Here is an 18,283-nt window from a genome sequence, read left to right as displayed (position 1 = left end):
GGCCGTGCCAGGCGCGGGCCTGGTTTGGGTGCCTGTGTTGTCAGCTGGGCAGGGAAGATCCGGAGAAAAGTTTCCATCGGGTGCGGGGAGGCAGCTCGGCGCAGATGGAGGAAGAGCACCGTTGCAGAGAGGCGATACAGGGAAAGGTGCCGGGGAGGAGGTCCGTTTTCTGGACCTCTGCTGACGCGAGGGGTTTGGTTTGTGGGATGCCAGCGTAGCCGGAGCGGGCTGGGGAACGAGGAATGCTGCGCGGCACGTCGAAGGTGCGGAGCTGCGGGGCGTGAGGTGTAGACGTGGAAGGGGGTGGCTGGCAGCTCGCGGCGAGTTTTGTGAAGCTGTAGAGAGCTGCGATACCTGAGTGGGCTGGGCTCGGGACAGCAAGTGTTTCTCTGACCCTCTAGGGAAAACGTGTGTCTCTGGGAGAGGGAGCGCTGTTAGCTTGAACGCTAAAAGCGTGACGGGATAAGGTGAACGTTGCTGTGAAGCACCAAAGAGCTGGAGCTGCGGGGACCGTTTTTTGCCCTGGGCAATAAAAAACTGCAGATGAGGATTTTTTTTTGTAGGGAAACCCTGTTTTGGAATGAGCTTTGGGAAAGTTACAGAGGACGTTTTTGGGGTGGCGGATGCCATCTTGTTCTGCTTCCCATGGGGATACGCAACGGAAGTTACTGAGCTTAGCACCGACGGTTAAAACAAGGGGTGGTGGCGTGGAATTGTGCCACGGAGAGTGCATCAGGGGAGTCACGCTGGCAGCGAGGTTGGCTGGGCGCTGGGACAATTTTCCAGTGGGGAAGTGGTGGAACAGTTATTGGGAGGGGAATCGAAAACTGCGCTGGCTGCTGTTGGTACAGTGCTGGGTCACTGGGGAGATGAGTATTTATTTACAGGAACATTTGCAGACCACAGTCATAAGCCAGACTCCTCGTGTGTTAGATGCTGTTCAAAAAGTGTAATAGGAACTAATTCTCTGTGCTGCTGCCCTTGGAGCGTCTTCTGTTTCTTCGCTTTTTTGGCTCTGTGTGAGGCAGGCAGATTGCTTACCTTGAAATTGTTCCGAATAGACCAGATTGGACTAATACCAGTCTTTCTCCACCTCTCTAGATATCAAAATGAGTTCCATGCTGACCCATGCCATCAGAAACCTCCCTGCTTCCTCAGCATGGGCTGCCAGGGTCTGTAAGTAGCTTTACATTTATTAAAAGCTTGGCTTGGTAGGTCATAAAGTTCTAAGCGTTGGGTTTGGAATGGATGCCTGCATCTGAATCTCTGTTCCGTTGTCATCTTAAAAAAGATGACAGTGTTTTCTTTTAAATAACTAATTCCATTGTTGCCATATTTGTCCCTTCCCACATCAGATGTGGGAGGAATCTCATGTTAACGGGTAATATGAACTGTGTTGTTTTTATGAACAAAGTAAACTAAAAAACATCTCACAGATGTTCAGGTGCAGTTGTCTTATTCTGACATTATCTTACTTTTCTAACAGTTCTTACAGAAACGAGAAATGTTCTTAACGTTTCAGGTTTGACAGACCCTATTTTTTCATTTCTTGTTTTTCAGTTGCTCGATCGCTCAGCTGCTCTTCACAGTTACAAGCTGCAGGTAAAGTGAAAACACCAGGAATCTCAGTGGGTCTGTGCTACTGAAGACTATTTTTGAAGCCGCCTCCCTTTTCCAGAGTCTCATTCGACATAAACCTCAGAAACGCAGCGCAGACGGCTTTGGTTTGAGTGCCCCTCAAAAGTGGCAAACAAGTGAAACTGCAGGCAAACCACTGTTGGCAGCAGAGTCCTCTCAACCTCTGCATGCCCCTCGCTCCCAGCAGCTCTGCCCAGTCCAGAGCTCACGCCCCATCGTCACCTGATAAGATTGCTATTTCTAGAATCTAAACGGAGAGGCTAAGCTTGGGGGTTTATAAGCTGTCTGGCAGTAACCAGATCGCTTGCCCAGAGGGGAGGGGATTGTCCCTGACAACGAGAAGCTTGTGGAATTAGCTCTGAAGCCCAGCGAGACCAGTAAGAGGCTCAGGTCTCGGTGGAGCCGCTGAGCACGCGCGGTTACGTGGGTTTTTAGCTGCGGCCCTTAGCGAGCGGTCGGGGTGATCCGGCGTTCTGGGATTCATTGTTGGGGGGCGTTGCTCAGGTGACTAACGCTTTGAGCTGCCTGGATTTTGGAAACCGGCCTAGACAGCAGCTCCCCCTCGTCTCCTTGGCTTTGCGCAGAGCGCCTTATATAACCCAGGAACAGTGCTGGAGTTTCCATACTGGTGCTGGCGCTTGCTTGAGCACGGTATTTAGTTGGACTTAATCTGCTTTTACGTGTCTTTGTCCTTTTCCCGCTTGTGAAAGGAGCTGCCCTGTGCTGCCGTATGTGCTCATTAAGATTTGCAGGCCTGATTGCATTAGGAAATTCTCATTGAACTCTTTGTTAATCATCACTCCAGAAGAGCTCTGATGGTGGCCTGTTGAACGATACTGTGCCGTGGCGTGCTTTGTCTTGAACCTGAGATGCTCGGACACCTTACAGAGAAGTAGCAAGTTGCCCACAGCAACTATATGCGCTCTTCTTGCTACTGCTTTCCTATGGGAGTGAAAGTTAGTTGAATTCCTGAAAGTTAATTCACCTCCTGAACTCGTGTTTTGATTCACCTTGAATTATCTTGCCTTTACTGAGCGGTAAGAGCACATACGTAGGCAGTTACTGTGGAAGGTGGGTTGCTGTTGCAGTCCTTGCTGCTCCCCGAGTGAGAGATCTTACTCAGGCTTTGAATTTGCTCTGCCTCATTCATATTGTAAGCCGTGCAGCAGCTTTAGAGGCGCTTCTTCCTGCAGCGTTCTTGTCAGTGGTAACGGAGACTGGGAGTTAATGTGCCTTTCTTCTCAGCTGTACCATTGCCTCAGCGTAGCTATAGAGGAGTCTCTCTGCTGATGGGGGACGTTAAAGCATTGTTGTTAAACCATTTTTCACAGATCACATAATTAGACAGACAGAGACGAAATTACAGCTCCGGCGTCCTGCCTATTCTGCTTTTGACTTATGCACCAGAAGAGAACAATTTCCCTAGTTTTCTGGTAGTTTTTACAGGGTCTTACTTTAAGCTCGCTGGTATTCTTGTTAACATCACTTCTCTCTTAGCAGTCCAGCCTAAGAGTAAGAAGACCTTAACCAAAAGTGGCGTGAAGAATATCGTTGTGGTAGAGGGCGTCCGTATTCCATTTTTGCAGTCTGGCACCTCGTAAGTATAAAATAAGAAGAAAATACATGCTGACTTGGTTAACAGTAGAATCTTTCTGTGAAAAAATGTTGGCTTACTTGTTCATTTTAATGTAGTTATTCTTATGCCTAACAGTACTGAAGTGGCAATGAGTTAGGCTGCTACAGTTATTCCAGCTTACCTAATGAAAAAACGTGGTTTGAAGAAGATTGTCCACGTATGTGACTTCTGAGAAGAATGAGGATTTATGCCGCACGTCTAGAGGAAGCTGTTGGTGAATCTATAGCAGATAAAGCAACGCGTTTCACAAAACTAGCAGGGCAGGTGCAGAGACTGCTGTGGGCTCTTCTTACTAGACTGTTACGCCACCAAATTCACAGCTGAGTTAGGACCAGATCTAACTCTTAGGATGGATAGGGGATTTCTTTATTCTGTTACTGCTGCTTTTCAATGTTTTTAGTACAGTGATTGTGTGCTGACCTATACGCCGATAGTCTTCACAACCCTGGGGTGTGAAATGTTTGATTGTAAATGCAGTGGAGCATTTCTGGTGCGTCACCAGTTCTGTGCCGCTGATGTGCGCTTACAGTGGTGAAGTAGACATCTGTATCGGTTTCTGACACTCCTAAGTTTCTTGCCTTTCTTCTTTAACTTCCAGGTATGCGGATCTAATGCCACATGACTTAGCAAGAGCAGCGTTGCAGTAAGTAAATTGAATACTGGAAGGGCCCAGAAAACTCTCGTTGAACTGCTGGGGTCCCGGTGCTGGTGCGGTGGCTTCAGCAGATTTGGAAGCCAAGGTGCTTCATTTTTCATGGTCCGCCACCGCCTTAGTAGGTGGCTCAAGCAGTAGGGTTTACAATAGGCTTGTGTTAAAGAGTATTGTTACACAGAGATGGCATTGTTGTCTTGCTTGACAAATTTTAGTTAATTTGAATTCTGACTGTAGTTTTCTTCACACAGAGATCATAGCTACTGTTGAGGCGTGCTTACAATTCAAGGGAAAAACAATCTGGGCAATTCAGAGAAAACTAAGTGGCAGCAAGAGTAACAAGCTAATTCTGTCATCTTGCCCTGTCCCTTCCGTTCTGCAGTGATTAGACAAAAGCTGTAGGTCGTGAGCAGTGGGTTGGTTTGGTTGAGAAGCAGGGCAAAGTGCTGTTGAAAAGGCAGAAGGCTTTACTGGGGGGGGAAAGGAGATCTCAAGGCCCAAGGAAAGATCGTGAGGTTGGGTGCGGTCGTGCCAAATCTGAATGCCGTGTTTAGCCAAGGCAGGCTAGTTTGGTTGACGGGCAGCGTGCGAGCGCTGTGTCCTGGACATCGAGGGGGTTTTAGTGGTTTAGCTGCGGAAGAGAAGTTATTGATTGAGGTGCCTTTGGTTTCATTTTTATTTGGTGCTTTGTAGTGCATGAAACTACATTTGAATCCCAGTGGCCTTAATCCCTGCCTGCAATGGGATTTGCTGCGGTGGCGTGTTTGTCAAGATGTTCTGGCAAATGATGCATATGTTTTCTAATGAACTGTGAAAACACACTGCTTATTTTCTGCGTGTATTGAAGTTTTGCATGTTCCTACACTGAAGGTGATTGGCTTTGTTATCTCTTAAGGCCCTCTTCCTTTAATTTTGATGTCAGAATGCTCCGAATCAGGGAAGATACTAACTACTAACAACAGTTTCGAGGGGGGGTGTGTGTGTGTAAAGTAGTTGCTTTCATGAAATTATGTAATCATTTATAGTGATATTATTGCCATGATTATTTGCAGTCGGTAGTCAATTACGCTTTTCATTAAGTACATACGCACACAAGATTTCTTCTGAGCTAGGGGCAGATGTGGCTCCACTGTTGCCTTGTTCTCCAGCCAACCTGGTGGAAGGAGGGTGTTTGAGGACTGTGACAAGGTTATTGCTTACATGGTGCAAACTCTGTTTGTTTTGATCTTCTCCTTAGGGGGTTGCTGAACCGGACCAGTGTCCCAAGGGATGTTGTTGATTACATTGTTTATGGCACGGTTATCCAGGAGGTGAAAACGAGTAATGTCGCCAGAGAGGTGGGTTACGTGCAGCATTTCCCCTGTGAGCCTGATTTCTGCAACTAGTACGAAGATGACAAGCACTTGCAAAAAAAAAAAACGTGATTATGGTTCGTTTCAACGTGATTTGATTGAGAGTATGAACTAGTTGTGCAGTATTGCCTGTCAAGTAACTCTATGGGGCGTCTTACTTTAAGCTCGCTGGTATTCTTGTTAACATCACTTCTCTCTTAGCAGTCCAGCCTAAGAGTAAGAAGACCTTAACCAAAAGTGGCGTGAAGAATATCGTTGTGGTAGAGGGCGTCCGTATTCCATTTTTGCAGTCTGGCACCTCGTAAGTATAAAATAAGAAGAAAATACATGCTGACTTGGTTAACAGTAGAATCTTTCTGTGAAAAAATGTTGGCTTACTTGTTCATTTTAATGTAGTTATTCTTATGCCTAACAGTACTGAAGTGGCAATGAGTTAGGCTGCTACAGTTATTCCAGCTTACCTAATGAAAAAACGTGGTTTGAAGAAGATTGTCCACGTATGTGACTTCTGAGAAGAATGAGGATTTATGCCGCACGTCTAGAGGAAGCTGTTGGTGAATCTATAGCAGATAAAGCAACGCGTTTCACAAAACTAGCAGGGCAGGTGCAGAGACTGCTGTGGGCTCTTCTTACTAGACTGTTACGCCACCAAATTCACAGCTGAGTTAGGACCAGATCTAACTCTTAGGATGGATAGGGGATTTCTTTATTCTGTTACTGCTGCTTTTCAATGTTTTTAGTACAGTGATTGTGTGCTGACCTATACGCCGATAGTCTTCACAACCCTGGGGTGTGAAATGTTTGATTGTAAATGCAGTGGAGCATTTCTGGTGCGTCACCAGTTCTGTGCCGCTGATGTGCGCTTACAGTGGTGAAGTAGACATCTGTATCGGTTTCTGACACTCCTAAGTTTCTTGCCTTTCTTCTTTAACTTCCAGGTATGCGGATCTAATGCCACATGACTTAGCAAGAGCAGCGTTGCAGTAAGTAAATTGAATACTGGAAGGGCCCAGAAAACTCTCGTTGAACTGCTGGGGTCCCGGTGCTGGTGCGGTGGCTTCAGCAGATTTGGAAGCCAAGGTGCTTCATTTTTCATGGTCCGCCACCGCCTTAGTAGGTGGCTCAAGCAGTAGGGTTTACAATAGGCTTGTGTTAAAGAGTATTGTTACACAGAGATGGCATTGTTGTCTTGCTTGACAAATTTTAGTTAATTTGAATTCTGACTGTAGTTTTCTTCACACAGAGATCATAGCTACTGTTGAGGCGTGCTTACAATTCAAGGGAAAAACAATCTGGGCAATTCAGAGAAAACTAAGTGGCAGCAAGAGTAACAAGCTAATTCTGTCATCTTGCCCTGTCCCTTCCGTTCTGCAGTGATTAGACAAAAGCTGTAGGTCGTGAGCAGTGGGTTGGTTTGGTTGAGAAGCAGGGCAAAGTGCTGTTGAAAAGGCAGAAGGCTTTACTGGGGGGGGAAAGGAGATCTCAAGGCCCAAGGAAAGATCGTGAGGTTGGGTGCGGTCGTGCCAAATCTGAATGCCGTGTTTAGCCAAGGCAGGCTAGTTTGGTTGACGGGCAGCGCGCGAGCGCTGTGTCCTGGACATCGAGGGGGTTTTAGTGGTTTAGCTGCGGAAGAGAAGTTATTGATTGAGGTGCCTTTGGTTTCATTTTTATTTGGTGCTTTGTAGTGCATGAAACTACATTTGAATCCCAGTGGCCTTAATCCCTGCCTGCAATGGGATTTGCTGCGGTGGCGTGTTTGTCAAGATGTTCTGGCAAATGATGCAATATGTTTTCTAATGAACTGTGAAAACACACTGCTTATTTTCTGTGTGTATTGAAGTTTTGCATGTTCCTACACTGAAGGTGATTGGCTTTGTTATCTCTTAAGGCCCTCTTCCTTTAATTTTGATGTCAGAATGCTCCGAATCAGGGAAGATACTAACTACTAACAACAGTTTCGAGGGTGTGTGTGTGTGTGTAAAGTAGTTGCTTTCATGAAATTATGTAATCATTTATAGTGATATTATTGCCATGATTATTTGCAGTCGGTAGTCAATTACGCTTTTCATTAAGTACATACGCACACAAGATTTCTTCTGAGCTAGGGGCAGATGTGGCTCCACTGTTGCCTTGTTCTCCAGCCAACCTGGTGGAAGGAGGGTGTTTGAGGACTGTGACAAGGTTATTGCTTACATGGTGCAAACTCTGTTTGTTTTGATCTTCTCCTTAGGGGGTTGCTGAACCGGACCAGTGTCCCAAGGGATGTTGTTGATTACATTGTTTATGGCACGGTTATCCAGGAGGTGAAAACGAGTAATGTCGCCAGAGAGGTGGGTTACGTGCAGCATTTCCCCTGTGAGCCTGATTTCTGCAACTAGTACGAAGATGACAAGCACTTGCAAAAAAAAAAACCCGTGATTATGGTTCGTTTCAACGTGATTTGATTGAGAGTATGAACTAGTTGTGCAGTATTGCCTGTCAAGTAACTCTATGGGGCTCTGCCTCCTGTTGAAATCTGCCGTAGATCAGGTGCATTTCAACACTGTGAAACCTCTGCTTGATTCTTCCCTGAAAGGGAAGCTTTTGTTGATGATTGCCGATCGCTCAGCTCTAACTACCAGTTGGACTCAAATGCCGGCCTGTCCGAAGTACTTGAGAGGACCAGAGCATGCTGTGATAGATTGTTTTACTGGGGTATTTATTTATTTTAGTTGGCTGATCAGACGCAGCTTTTGAATGATCTGAAATGGAGTAGCTTAGCTGCCCTTTTTTCTGGCAGTCAGAAAACACAATTCGCATATTTTACACAGAAAGAAGCTGGTCCACTGAAGTAATGTTACAGAGGCGGCATGTGATTTTTTTTCTATAACCTGGAGCCTCTGCTGCTGTTCTCTGCAGCTGGTGAAAACCGTGACGTAACCTGGGCTGGAAAGGCTTGGGAGGTTACGAGGCTTTCCAGTTCCATCAGCAGTTTTAGCCTTGTATATGCAAATACTTACTTTGGTCACCTGCCAGTCAGATGAGGCTGCGGTGTAATTTTAACTTGGGAACAACTGTTGAACTTTAAACTAGTTGGCCACGTCTCAGCTAGGGAAGGTCTTGCTGTGAGCAGTTCTCCCGTGATGGGAGGCCGTGCTCTCAGCTGGGTCAAATGAGACGCTGCATTCTGAACTGCAGGAAAAGTTTTCTGTTCTGTGTAGAGCAAGTCACGGTGCCTCGTACTGAGGGGTCTAAATAATTCCTGTCAGGTGCCGCCTTTGCAAATCAGGTGAAGCAAAGATGATGTCAAGTAGTTGGAAGCTCTTTCGAAATTGTGAGGTGTGCGATTAGTTTGTCCCTTTATTAATGGGGGGCCAGTGACTGCCCGCATAATGCGATTGAGAGCCCTGGCAGCTGGGCAGCTGCCGTCTCCTCCTGTTTCCAGAGTCTGGGGAGGGGAAGAGCTGCTGCAGTAATTTGCTGGATGAAAACTCGATGTACTTGTTTTCAGCTTAGTCTGCAAAGGTGTGTTGCTGGGCAGAAGGTAGCTCTGACCCTGTGGAGCAAAAGGTGTAGGTTTTAACAATCATTCTTTGTTGCTCATAGGCTGCGTTGGGAGCGGGTTTCTCTGACAAAACTCCAGCCCATACAGTCACCATGGCTTGCATTTCTTCAAACCAGGCTATGACCACAGGTATGTTGGCTGGAAGAAGCAGCTGTGGGTTTGCGAAGGAGCTTAGCAACTCCTCTACATCCCTCAGCTAACTTGCACTGCTTAGTGAATATAAGTAAGCATCTGAAGAAGTTCTGGAATGGAAGGAAAGTTTTCGAACCAACAAAATACAATGTGAATGGAGTGTCTGCTGTAGACCTGCCAGCAGCTGGACACCCTTTGCATCCAGTGATAGTCTCTGCTCAGCGTCCATGTTAGCTTGGGAGGTAAAGACTACGTCGTGGTAAGGAAGTTGCTACCTTTCAGGCTACTTTCATCTTTGACTTAGCCTAAACAGAGCAAAAAAATTGAGACCCGGTTACTGTCCTGAATCACTGGGGATATTCTTCTCCCAACTGCTGTGTGTGACAAAGAGAAGTGGAAGCAAAGTTACAAACCCAGTATGATTCAGAAAACGTCTGTTCAACCTGCTCGATCTCTGTTAAGCACATGTTGTGTGACTCGGCCAAAGCCAGAGGCTGGAGAAGGAAATAAAATGTAGTAGTACCCAAGGCACTAATGGGGTAAGTGTCACTTCTCCCCACAGCTCTCATGGGAAACTCTGTCTCGTTCTGCAGGCGTGGGTATGATTGCAGCTGGACAGTGTGATGTCGTCGTAGCGGGGGGTGTGGAGTTAATGTCAGACGTTCCCATTCGTCACAGTAGGAAGATGAGGAAGACTATGCTCACTCTTAACCGAGCCAAGACCTTGGGCCAGAAGCTCTCCCTGATTTCCAAAATTCGCCCTGACTACTTTGCTCCTGAGGTAATTTTTTTCCAGGCGTTTAGATATTTAAGCTAAACAGTTTTATAAGGAGGTGTAAAACAAGTTGCCTTAGGTAATTTTTTTAGCCTCAATGGAGAGGATTTAAAAAGGGAGAGCTGGCTGCCTGTGGCTCGCTTTTATCGGATCTTTGTCCCGTGCTTTCGGTTAAAACTGCAGTTGATTAATGCATCTCATAGCATTCGTGACTCTCTGCTTTGTTTTCTTACATGTTGGTCTTCAGTAAACCTAACTCATTTCAAAACCTCCCTCTCCTTCTGCAACTCCTAGACAAACTGTGCTGGAGACTACAAAGTAGAAGCTTTTTTCCATCAATATAAAACTTACGCAAGGGTCCTAAAGGGTCAGAAGAATTTTTGTTTCTTAAATAGTAGAAGTAACATGCTTAATATCAGAGAGGAGCATCCTCAGTATATTAATTTAACTGTTGTTTGATTAATGCACCTTAAATATGCCTTATGATTACTGCTCCCGGCCATATCCTGCCAGGTGCTGAATGTGTTCAGCTCCCACGTTTGGGACCCGATGAGAATCGGTGGTCTGCTGGTTACTGTCAGGAGTCTGCTGTAGAGGGAGCCACTCTTCTGTCTTGGAGGTCATGGGAGGGGTGAATTATGACATGGTGGAGATGGGAAGGAGAAGCACTTCCCTCCTCACCACCACCGAGCTCTTCATGAGAAAACTGTCTGCGTCTGTGCCGCTGCTGCCTGCCTTTAGCGTGAGGGCAGCGAAGCACAGTGTACGTACAGCAGAGACGAGGTCCAAGTAAGGTGTGAAAATTGCAGACTTAAGTGCGTGCAGGGATTTCCTGTGTGCTGCTGGAAGAATAAAAGCTAAGCTGAACGCACTTGCTGTCTCTGGTTTTGCTTGAGGAGGTATTTGACGAGGAGTTTTAAGGTCCCAGGACGTGTTGTTTCACCTTGGCCCAAAAAGTCCGGTCACCCTTCATAGGGGAGTCCTTGTTGAATGGACAAGGCAGCTGCTCTTTGTCTGCGTGTGCAAATCCAATGCAGTTCTTGAACCCCTGGAGTAAGCAGCAGTCTGGATCTCGTTTTTATCCATTTTTTTCTAAAATCTTTGAAAGTGATGGTTCCTCTAATACGTTTGACCGAGTCGCTTCTGGTATGGTTACCATGTGTTAATCGCATAGCCCAAATATTAACTGCTCTACTTAATAAATGGAAGGGCCTCACTGGCTGACTGTGCAGGGCTTAACCAACTTCTGAACTTTATGTAACTGCCCAGGGACAGGTCTTTATGTGTGCTGACTTTATTTTTCTGTTCTGTAGCTCCCAGCTGTGGCAGAGTTCTCCACCAGCGAGACTATGGGGCACTCTGCCGATCGTTTGGCTGCTGCCTTTGCCGTTTCCCGTTTGGAGCAAGATGAGTATGCCCTCCGTTCACACACGCTGGCCAAGAAAGCCCAGGACGGAGGCTTGCTACTCGATGTGGTACCCTTCAAAGTGCCAGGTAAAAGTGCACGTGTTTCATTTCAATAAAGAAATATTTTATTTAGAAAAGCAGGGGAAGCACTGGGGTCAGGTTCATAAAGTTCTGTGTATCTGATACAGATTTTAACTCTTTGAAATGCTGTCTGTTTCTCCCTGGAAAACTACTGACATAGGAGCATGTTTCTAAACATGCATATCTAAATATATAAACATATCCTTGCATATCTAAATTTTGTCATACCCACCTCCTGTCTGTGCTAATGCGATGATAGAGCAAGGAAACTCAGAACGGTTGGACCAAGAATCCCCCTGCGCTTTCAGTCGGCCAAGAGAACCCGTTTTTATACCCCAAGCTATTAACAACAAATAGAAAGCCTAATAAAATCCCGGTCTGATAAATCAGGTGCTGGATAGGAAGAGCTGAAATGTGTTCTGCTTGGCAGACTCCAGTTCATGAGGCCTCGCAGTTATTGCTCAGATATGAAACAGTTTGGGGAGAAACTTTAAGCTGTCCTTTCTGTGGCCTGATTTCCACCCTCCTCCTCCATCAGCCAGCGGGCACGCTTTGGTGTAGCCATTCGTTTTGGGCACTTCACTCTGTAGTTAGTTTCCTAGAGAGCTTACTTTTATAGATCCACATATAGTCTTTATACTAAAATTGGTACTTTTTGTTAACTGGCTGATTTAAGGAGGCGGTATAGCTGAAGATACATACATTTGGTTCTTCCCAGTGCTCTTACTTCCTCAAAACTTGGCACGTAAGCATGTACTGATTTAGGCTCAGTTGTCCAATTTAGGCTTTATAATCTGAATTTAAATTCTTCTATCAACTGGGTTTTCCATGTGGTAGTTTTTTCTTACAGTAAATAGACTGCAGCACTTTATTTTTGCAGTCTTCAGAGAGAAAGTAACGTAGCTTCAATTTTTAAGTGCTGTTTTTTAGCCATGTTAAATATCCTGATGCCACGAATGGATTTTCCCTTTTTTCCTCCTCCCACTTGTCATAAAAAGCACAGTTTTCTATTCCCCCCCCCGACTCCTGATGTGCAAATTCATATATGTTGCTGACTTTCTTAGTTTTAATATGCTTTTTTCATCAACAGGCAGAGATACAGTTACCAAAGATAATGGGATCCGTCCTTCCTCAATGGAGCAGATGGGCAAGCTGAAGCCGGCTTTTGTCAAGCCGTACGGAACTGTCACAGCTGCCAACTCCTCCTTCCTGGTAACACGTGTTCCCATCACTGTGCGAGCCAGAGGGGAAAACTGTCCGGTTTACCCTCTGCCTCCCGTAGGCACGTAGATCAAGCTGGTATAATCTGTGGGAATGAGTTGTCTCCTTTGTAATGTCACCCGCTTTCGGATTTTTCAAGGGTGACTTTGAACTGTGTTATAATCTGGTGAACTTGGGTACTGGATTGTTTCATTTTAAAACCAGTAACTAAACCCCTGAAGTTTTGGTCTGTCTTACCCGTTTGCTTTTCTGTAGCTGCCTCATGAGGGTTGATCGTTCAAAGGCACGTGTAGAAATTCTGTCCCAGGATGGGATTGATCACATTGTAAGTCTAGAAGTTAGTAGTTTTAGTCTAAACTTGTCACTTTAAGGCTTGCCCTGTAATCCACAGAGGGGAAGGAGAGATTCCTCTAGCGCATCTACGGTGAGCTCTCTTCTGCATATGCTCCTTTTTCTCTCTTCAGCGCTTTTAAAGGAAGCTTTTTTTAGATGCTGAAGTCTAAGGTAGTTGTGTGAATTAGGCGAGGTGTATCTGAGCCCCAGTTCCTGAGACTCAGTAGAAGGTGATTGCCACTGAAAGTCTCCCGCAGAGGGCTCGAGGTGACTGTCGTGCTACCGCACGCAGCCCTGACAGATTCTTGTGCGTTTAAAAGGCTGTTTCACAGTTTGTGACGAGCGCTTCAAAGGAAGCAAGTAACTACTGCTGAGGCTCTTTCAGCAGCAAAGCTATTTACTGCTTAGCATTCGTGGGGACTTACAAAAGCCTGGTAATGCCACGGCCTTGGTGTTAGGAACAGCTGAAACTGTCGGTGTGCTCTGTGCCGCAGGTCTGTAGGCCAGCTTCGGCTGTTACCCCAGAAATGAGTGGTCATGTGCCAAAGCCATGACGTTCGTTTTGGCAATGCGGTGAGCCTGTGGCTTGTGTCATCCCAGAATTATACTCTGTTTTTGGGATGGAGCTGGGTGGACAGGTGAGTGTTTGGGGCAACCAGCTTGTCCTCAGGACTGGCAGGGCAGTTAGGCACCTCTGTCCCATTTGAAACCAGGGGGAGTTGTGGGTCTGGACTGTGAGGAAGTGCTTCAGCAGTGTGTGCGCTAACGTCGTTCGTAGATCATCCATCCATCCATCCATCCATCCATCAGCTCAATCATGCAGACTTGTTCTTTGTCCCATATCGTAGAGGGATGCCCTGGAAGCTCTGGTTATATTCGGGTCCTCTCCTGCCCGCTGCTCTGCAGGAGGGCCCTCGGGCTGGTTTTGTGCGCGGGGTGTGCCTGCTCTTCAGGCAGTGACCTCACTGGGTGTGTCCGCCTGTTTCAGACGGACGGTGCTTCGGCAGTTCTGCTCATGTCTGAGGAGAAGGCTCTGGCAATGGGATACAAACCGAAGGCCTACCTGCGGTAAGAAGGGACTGCTCTACGTGGCCTCTGAAGTCTGCTCTCGCTTCCTTCTTCTCCTCTTTCTGTTACTAATAGCATTTCTCCTGTGCAGGGACTTTGTGTATGTGTCCCAGGATCCAAAGGACCAGCTGCTACTGGGGTAGGTGGCGATGATCAAGAGCATCCCCTGACAGCCCGTACTAGCGCAACGGCCTTGACTTGCCATTACATGTTTGTTTTTCGGGAAGTATCTCATGAGATATTACATCTCTTCGGGCCTTCTCGCAAAGGTGCGAGAGCCGGTGTGCGAGGTGTGACTCAGCAGGGGGAGGCGGCTAACGTGGGAGAGCAGCTGTGGCCGAAATACTCACCCTGATTTGCTGGCGGGCATCTCCGCCTGTTGGTACTAGCAGTTGGTACTTGGGGTTGTGTTTCGGTTGGAGTGGGACAGGCTGAGAGCTGTGCCATGCGCCCTAGAGGGAAGGAACGTAGCGTGGGTCGCCGTAGAAAAGGGACGATGATGTGAGGAAACATATTCATGCAAGACCTCTGTTTCTTAACTCTTCTTCAGTCCAACATACGCTACTCCCAAAGTGCTGGAGAAGGCTGGTCTAACCATGGCTGATATCGATGTGTTTGAATTCCACGAAGCTTTTGCTGTGAGTACTCTGAACACGAAGGATGCCCCTAACTGTAAAATGCCATTCTGTAGACGTGTTTTCGTGTTGGTGAAAGCTCTTGTTAAGACCTTCGCTAAATGTAGATAGGTGTAATTCTACATTTATGTCTAAATATAAGATATTATATACTACATATATACTGTATATAGTTTAAATATATAACATTTTTACATTGACACAGTCCATGCTAAGAGCGGCTTATGTTGCTTGAAGTCACCAAAGGAATACAGATTCTTCTAAAATGATACGTAAAAAACCTAATCTTACCTTCCCAAGACCCTTGTGTGAAAGAAACCGCTTCTGCACATCGTCTGCTAATTGGGCCGGGGATATGTGTTACTGTGGTGAGGTGGCTTGTTAATTGGACAGAGTCTTTTTCTAGCTAAGGTTGAGCTAACGTCGATGAGCAGGGCTGATCTTGTAAAATGCTTTTTTTTTCAGTTGGCTGTGTTAGTTTTGGGGCTGTAGCTAGTCTCGAGAGAGCTCCTCTTCGCTAGCGCTGTCCGTAGGCTTTCCTCGAAGTCTGCCATTATCCTTGTTAACGTTGCCCTCCCCTCCTTTTCAGGGGCAGATACTGGCTAACCTGAAAGCTATGGATTCGGACTGGTTTGCACAAAACTACATGGGCAGAAAGTCAAAGGTGAGACACGGTCGGGAGGCTTTTATCTTTAGTTTCGTTTAACTTCAGGACTGATTGAATTCCACGCTGCAGCGGGGCATGCTAGTGCTGCAGAGCAGGGCTTTTGCTGTGGTCCGTGAGGAGAAGCAGTGTTTCTTGAACTCCGGGTTAGCAAATCCCAGTGTGAGCGATTTCTGTGGGAACGATGGCATTCCCGTTGTCAGCGGGAGGTGAAGGACTAGAGCCACAACAGTAATTGTTGGAGAGGAGGGAATTAAAAACAGTGGGAGGGGCTCAGTCCTTCTGCCTGCTTTCTGGCAGCACGGGGTTATACCTGTCCGACTGCAGGTCAGAAAAGCCTTTGGCACAGTTTTGTGCTGTCACCGGGCACTTGTACGTGCCAAAGAACGCTTTACAGCGGTCCAGGCTGGCCCTGTGGGTTTGGTGCTGTGGTGGTAAGGCCAGTCTCCTTCCAGACAGGTGATTGTATGTGTCCCTCTGTGTGTTCTTGCAGGTCGGAGCCCCTCCTCTGGAGAAGTTCAATAGCTGGGGCGGCTCCCTCTCGCTGGGACATCCTTTCGGTGCCACCGGTTGCCGTCTAGTAATTACTGCTGCCCATAGGTTGAAGAAGGAGGGAGGGCAATACGGCCTGGTTGCTGCCTGTGCTGCAGGAGGGCAGGTAATGATGCTGTGTTGGTCTGGCACTGTTCCCTCTGGAGCGGGGCAGCGATTGCATTTCTGCTCCTGCTGGTACCACGAAATCCTGTCCAGGCACAGCGGGTGTGGGCGCACCGCTGAAGTCCCGCGGCACTGGGCGTTCATAACGCCCTCCGGCTTGGCTGGCTGCCTCCTTATCGCAGCTCGGTTCGGGGAGCTCCCTCTGCCTCCTCCGCTTTAGAGACTCTCCAGCCCGTCTCAGAATCATCCCTGGGCAGTGGCGACTGCAGCCCGTCGCTGCCCGTATGGTACAAGAGGGAAGGAGAGACTTCTGCCGTGTTCTGAGGGTTTTGTTTGGTGACTCTCAAAGACTTCCCAAATCGTGGTTTGCGAGCATCATTCTTACCTTGGGAAGAAAGCTCTTTACAAGAAAAATGGGGGTGAGACTCTTCCTACAGCTCTTGAGGCTGTGGATGGGAGCCCTGGTTCGGGTTGCGGTGACTGGTGGCAGTTCTGTAGGGACCTCGCACAGCTGGCCCTCTCTAGCCTGAGGGCGTGGGTCCCGCCGTTGCCTCCTCCCCGAATTCCTAGTTTGGCCCTCAGGAAAGCCTGATGCATTGGGCAGGGTGGACTCTGCTGCCCTGGCCAGCCCGAAGCACGTCTGTGCTGCCCTGAAGCCGTCAGGTCACTGTCTGCAGAATCCTCCGAGTGAATCGGCTCTGGATTTTTCATCTCCCCTTTTATTTTAAGGCGGTCGGGAGATGGGCACCTCCTGTTGAGTGCGCGTCTCAATAATTAGTCTTTTCTGTGACTGTTCTCTCTCTTTCTCTCTCCTTCCAGGGGCACGCGATGATAGTGGAGCTTTACCCTCAGTAACGGGACAAGGGACTGCCGAGTGGGTGTTCTTGTGCCTGGCAATGCCGTTTCAATGCACTAATAAAAACGTACATACGATCCTTCTCGGAAGGGATTTTCGGTGGCCTTTGTAAATACCTTTTAGCTACTCAGCTGGTAATTTTCAACAAATGAGCGCGCTCTAGGAAATATTCCGATTCCAGGAGAATAAAAGTTAATGTGGCTCTTAGTCCCTCCAGGGTCCTTGTAACCTGATTTCTACTGTAACTCTCCAGTAAGCGAGATTTCTCCCTCCGGAGAAGGAGGATTCCAAAGCTGGGTACAGAGAATTAAGTTTGGAGATAAGGAGAAATTAAAGTACCGGAGGTCGGCGGGCTGAGATGGGAGTTAATGTGTCCTTGTAGGGAGTAACAACTGTTTTCAGAAAAGGGTGCAAACCGAGCTGGCTGGCCTGGTCTGCCAGGAGGAAGTTTGCTGCACGATGTCCAGATGGCACCGGAATTAGCAAATTGCTTCTGACAAACGAGCGTCACTGATGTTAGCCACAATAAATCAGGAAAAACCAAGCCCGTCTGGCTTTCTTCTTTCCCTCCCCTCGCCTGAAATATGTCGGGGACGGTTTCTGTGGTGTTTGTCGCGGGGGCTGTGTGCTCTGAGGTGGCACCGGGTGTCTGCTCTCTGAAATGGGAGAGGGCTGCTGTGAAATCTGCCCAGAACCCACCTTGAGCTCCAGAGCCCCAGTGAATCATCAAAATACGTGCTTTTGAGGCTGTTTTGGTAACTCCCGCTTCTCTACGGCGCCTTGATTACACACGTTCAGTGTCTGGCATTTTGAAAATTCAGAAACGGGGGCAGCGTAAGGCTTACGCGGAATCAAGTCGTGGATAAACTTCAGCTGTGCAGGCTTGGGGTCTCTCTCCCAAGATTTTGGGAAGTTGAGACAGTTGCTCCTGCCCTTTTGGTTCATGTTCCGGCTTATTTTCTTCACTCGTCTCTTTGTGGTTTTGTTATGCTGAGGATGGCCGGTGTTTCTTGCGGGGGGATAGAGATGATTCTAAAACAACCTGCAAAAACCTTCGAGTCCTTTGTATGAAAGAAACAGCTTCTGCAACCCACCAGCTGCTGTACAGCCCCGCAGTTCGGGAGGCACACCTGAGAGAAGGGAGGGGTGCGACGCTGGGTGGTTCTTGTTTATTCCTGGCTGGAAATCTTGCGCAACGCTGCTGCTCTGCGGGGATGGGAACGCGGCGCAGGGAGGCGGCTGCGGGTGCAAGTGGGGAACCGCCTGGGTGAGGGGAGAAGGGGCCTGTTTGGTTTTGTGGGTGTCTTTAAAGGTAACGTAGCGCCACGCGACGGAAATGTGTAGCTGCTTTGCTTTGTGGATGAGGCTAAGCCCGCCCGTCCTGCCTGCGCGGGCACGGACCTGCCTGCAGCCGTGGATGGATGGTGGGGGCACGAGCGCCCCGATGGTGGTTAAACACTGGGACAGGCTGCCCAGGGAAGGGGTTGAGTCCCCATCCCTGGAAGTATTTAAAAGATGTGTAGATGTGGCGCTGAGGGACATGGTTTAGTGGGCATGGGGGTGTTGGGTTGACGGTTGGACTCGATGATCTTAGAGGTCTTTTCCAACCTTCATGATTCGATGATTCCATGA

General features: G+C 47.7%; 1 protein-coding gene across 4 annotated transcripts; it reads left to right on the top strand.

The window, feature by feature from the left end:
• The first annotated feature begins 242 nt into the window (after window positions 1-242).
• Window positions 243-17,195, top strand: HADHB (hydroxyacyl-CoA dehydrogenase/3-ketoacyl-CoA thiolase/enoyl-CoA hydratase (trifunctional protein), beta subunit). Of its 4 annotated transcripts, none has more exons than XM_019470977.1 (16): window positions 243-263; window positions 1,102-1,176; window positions 1,561-1,602; window positions 3,136-3,235; window positions 3,873-3,917; window positions 5,164-5,263; window positions 8,864-8,951; window positions 9,548-9,735; window positions 11,043-11,223; window positions 12,308-12,429; window positions 13,760-13,839; window positions 13,931-13,978; window positions 14,390-14,477; window positions 15,064-15,138; window positions 15,632-15,796; window positions 16,615-16,742. In XM_019470977.1, exons 2-16 carry the CDS (start codon window positions 1,110-1,112, stop codon window positions 16,648-16,650), a joined length of 1,425 nt encoding a protein of 474 aa, XP_019326522.1. In that variant the 5' UTR covers window positions 243-263; window positions 1,102-1,109; the 3' UTR covers window positions 16,651-16,742. The 4 variants fall into 4 exon arrangements, with proteins under 4 accessions (XP_019326522.1, XP_009273390.2, XP_019326521.1 ...); XM_009275115.2 differs by lacking the exon at window positions 243-263 and adding an exon at window positions 905-949 and having other exon boundaries at window positions 16,615-17,195; XM_019470976.1 differs by lacking the exon at window positions 243-263 and adding an exon at window positions 905-949 and having other exon boundaries at window positions 3,139-3,235.
• The last annotated feature ends 1,088 nt before the right edge of the window (window positions 17,196-18,283 follow it).

This window comes from Aptenodytes forsteri, unplaced genomic scaffold, assembly GCF_000699145.1.
Source record: "Aptenodytes forsteri isolate BGI_AS27 unplaced genomic scaffold, ASM69914v1 Scaffold192, whole genome shotgun sequence".
Taxonomy (NCBI): Eukaryota; Metazoa; Chordata; class Aves; order Sphenisciformes; family Spheniscidae; genus Aptenodytes; species Aptenodytes forsteri.
The sequence above is the reverse complement of the archived record's forward strand: the minus strand, read 5'-3'. Positions and strand labels throughout refer to the sequence as shown.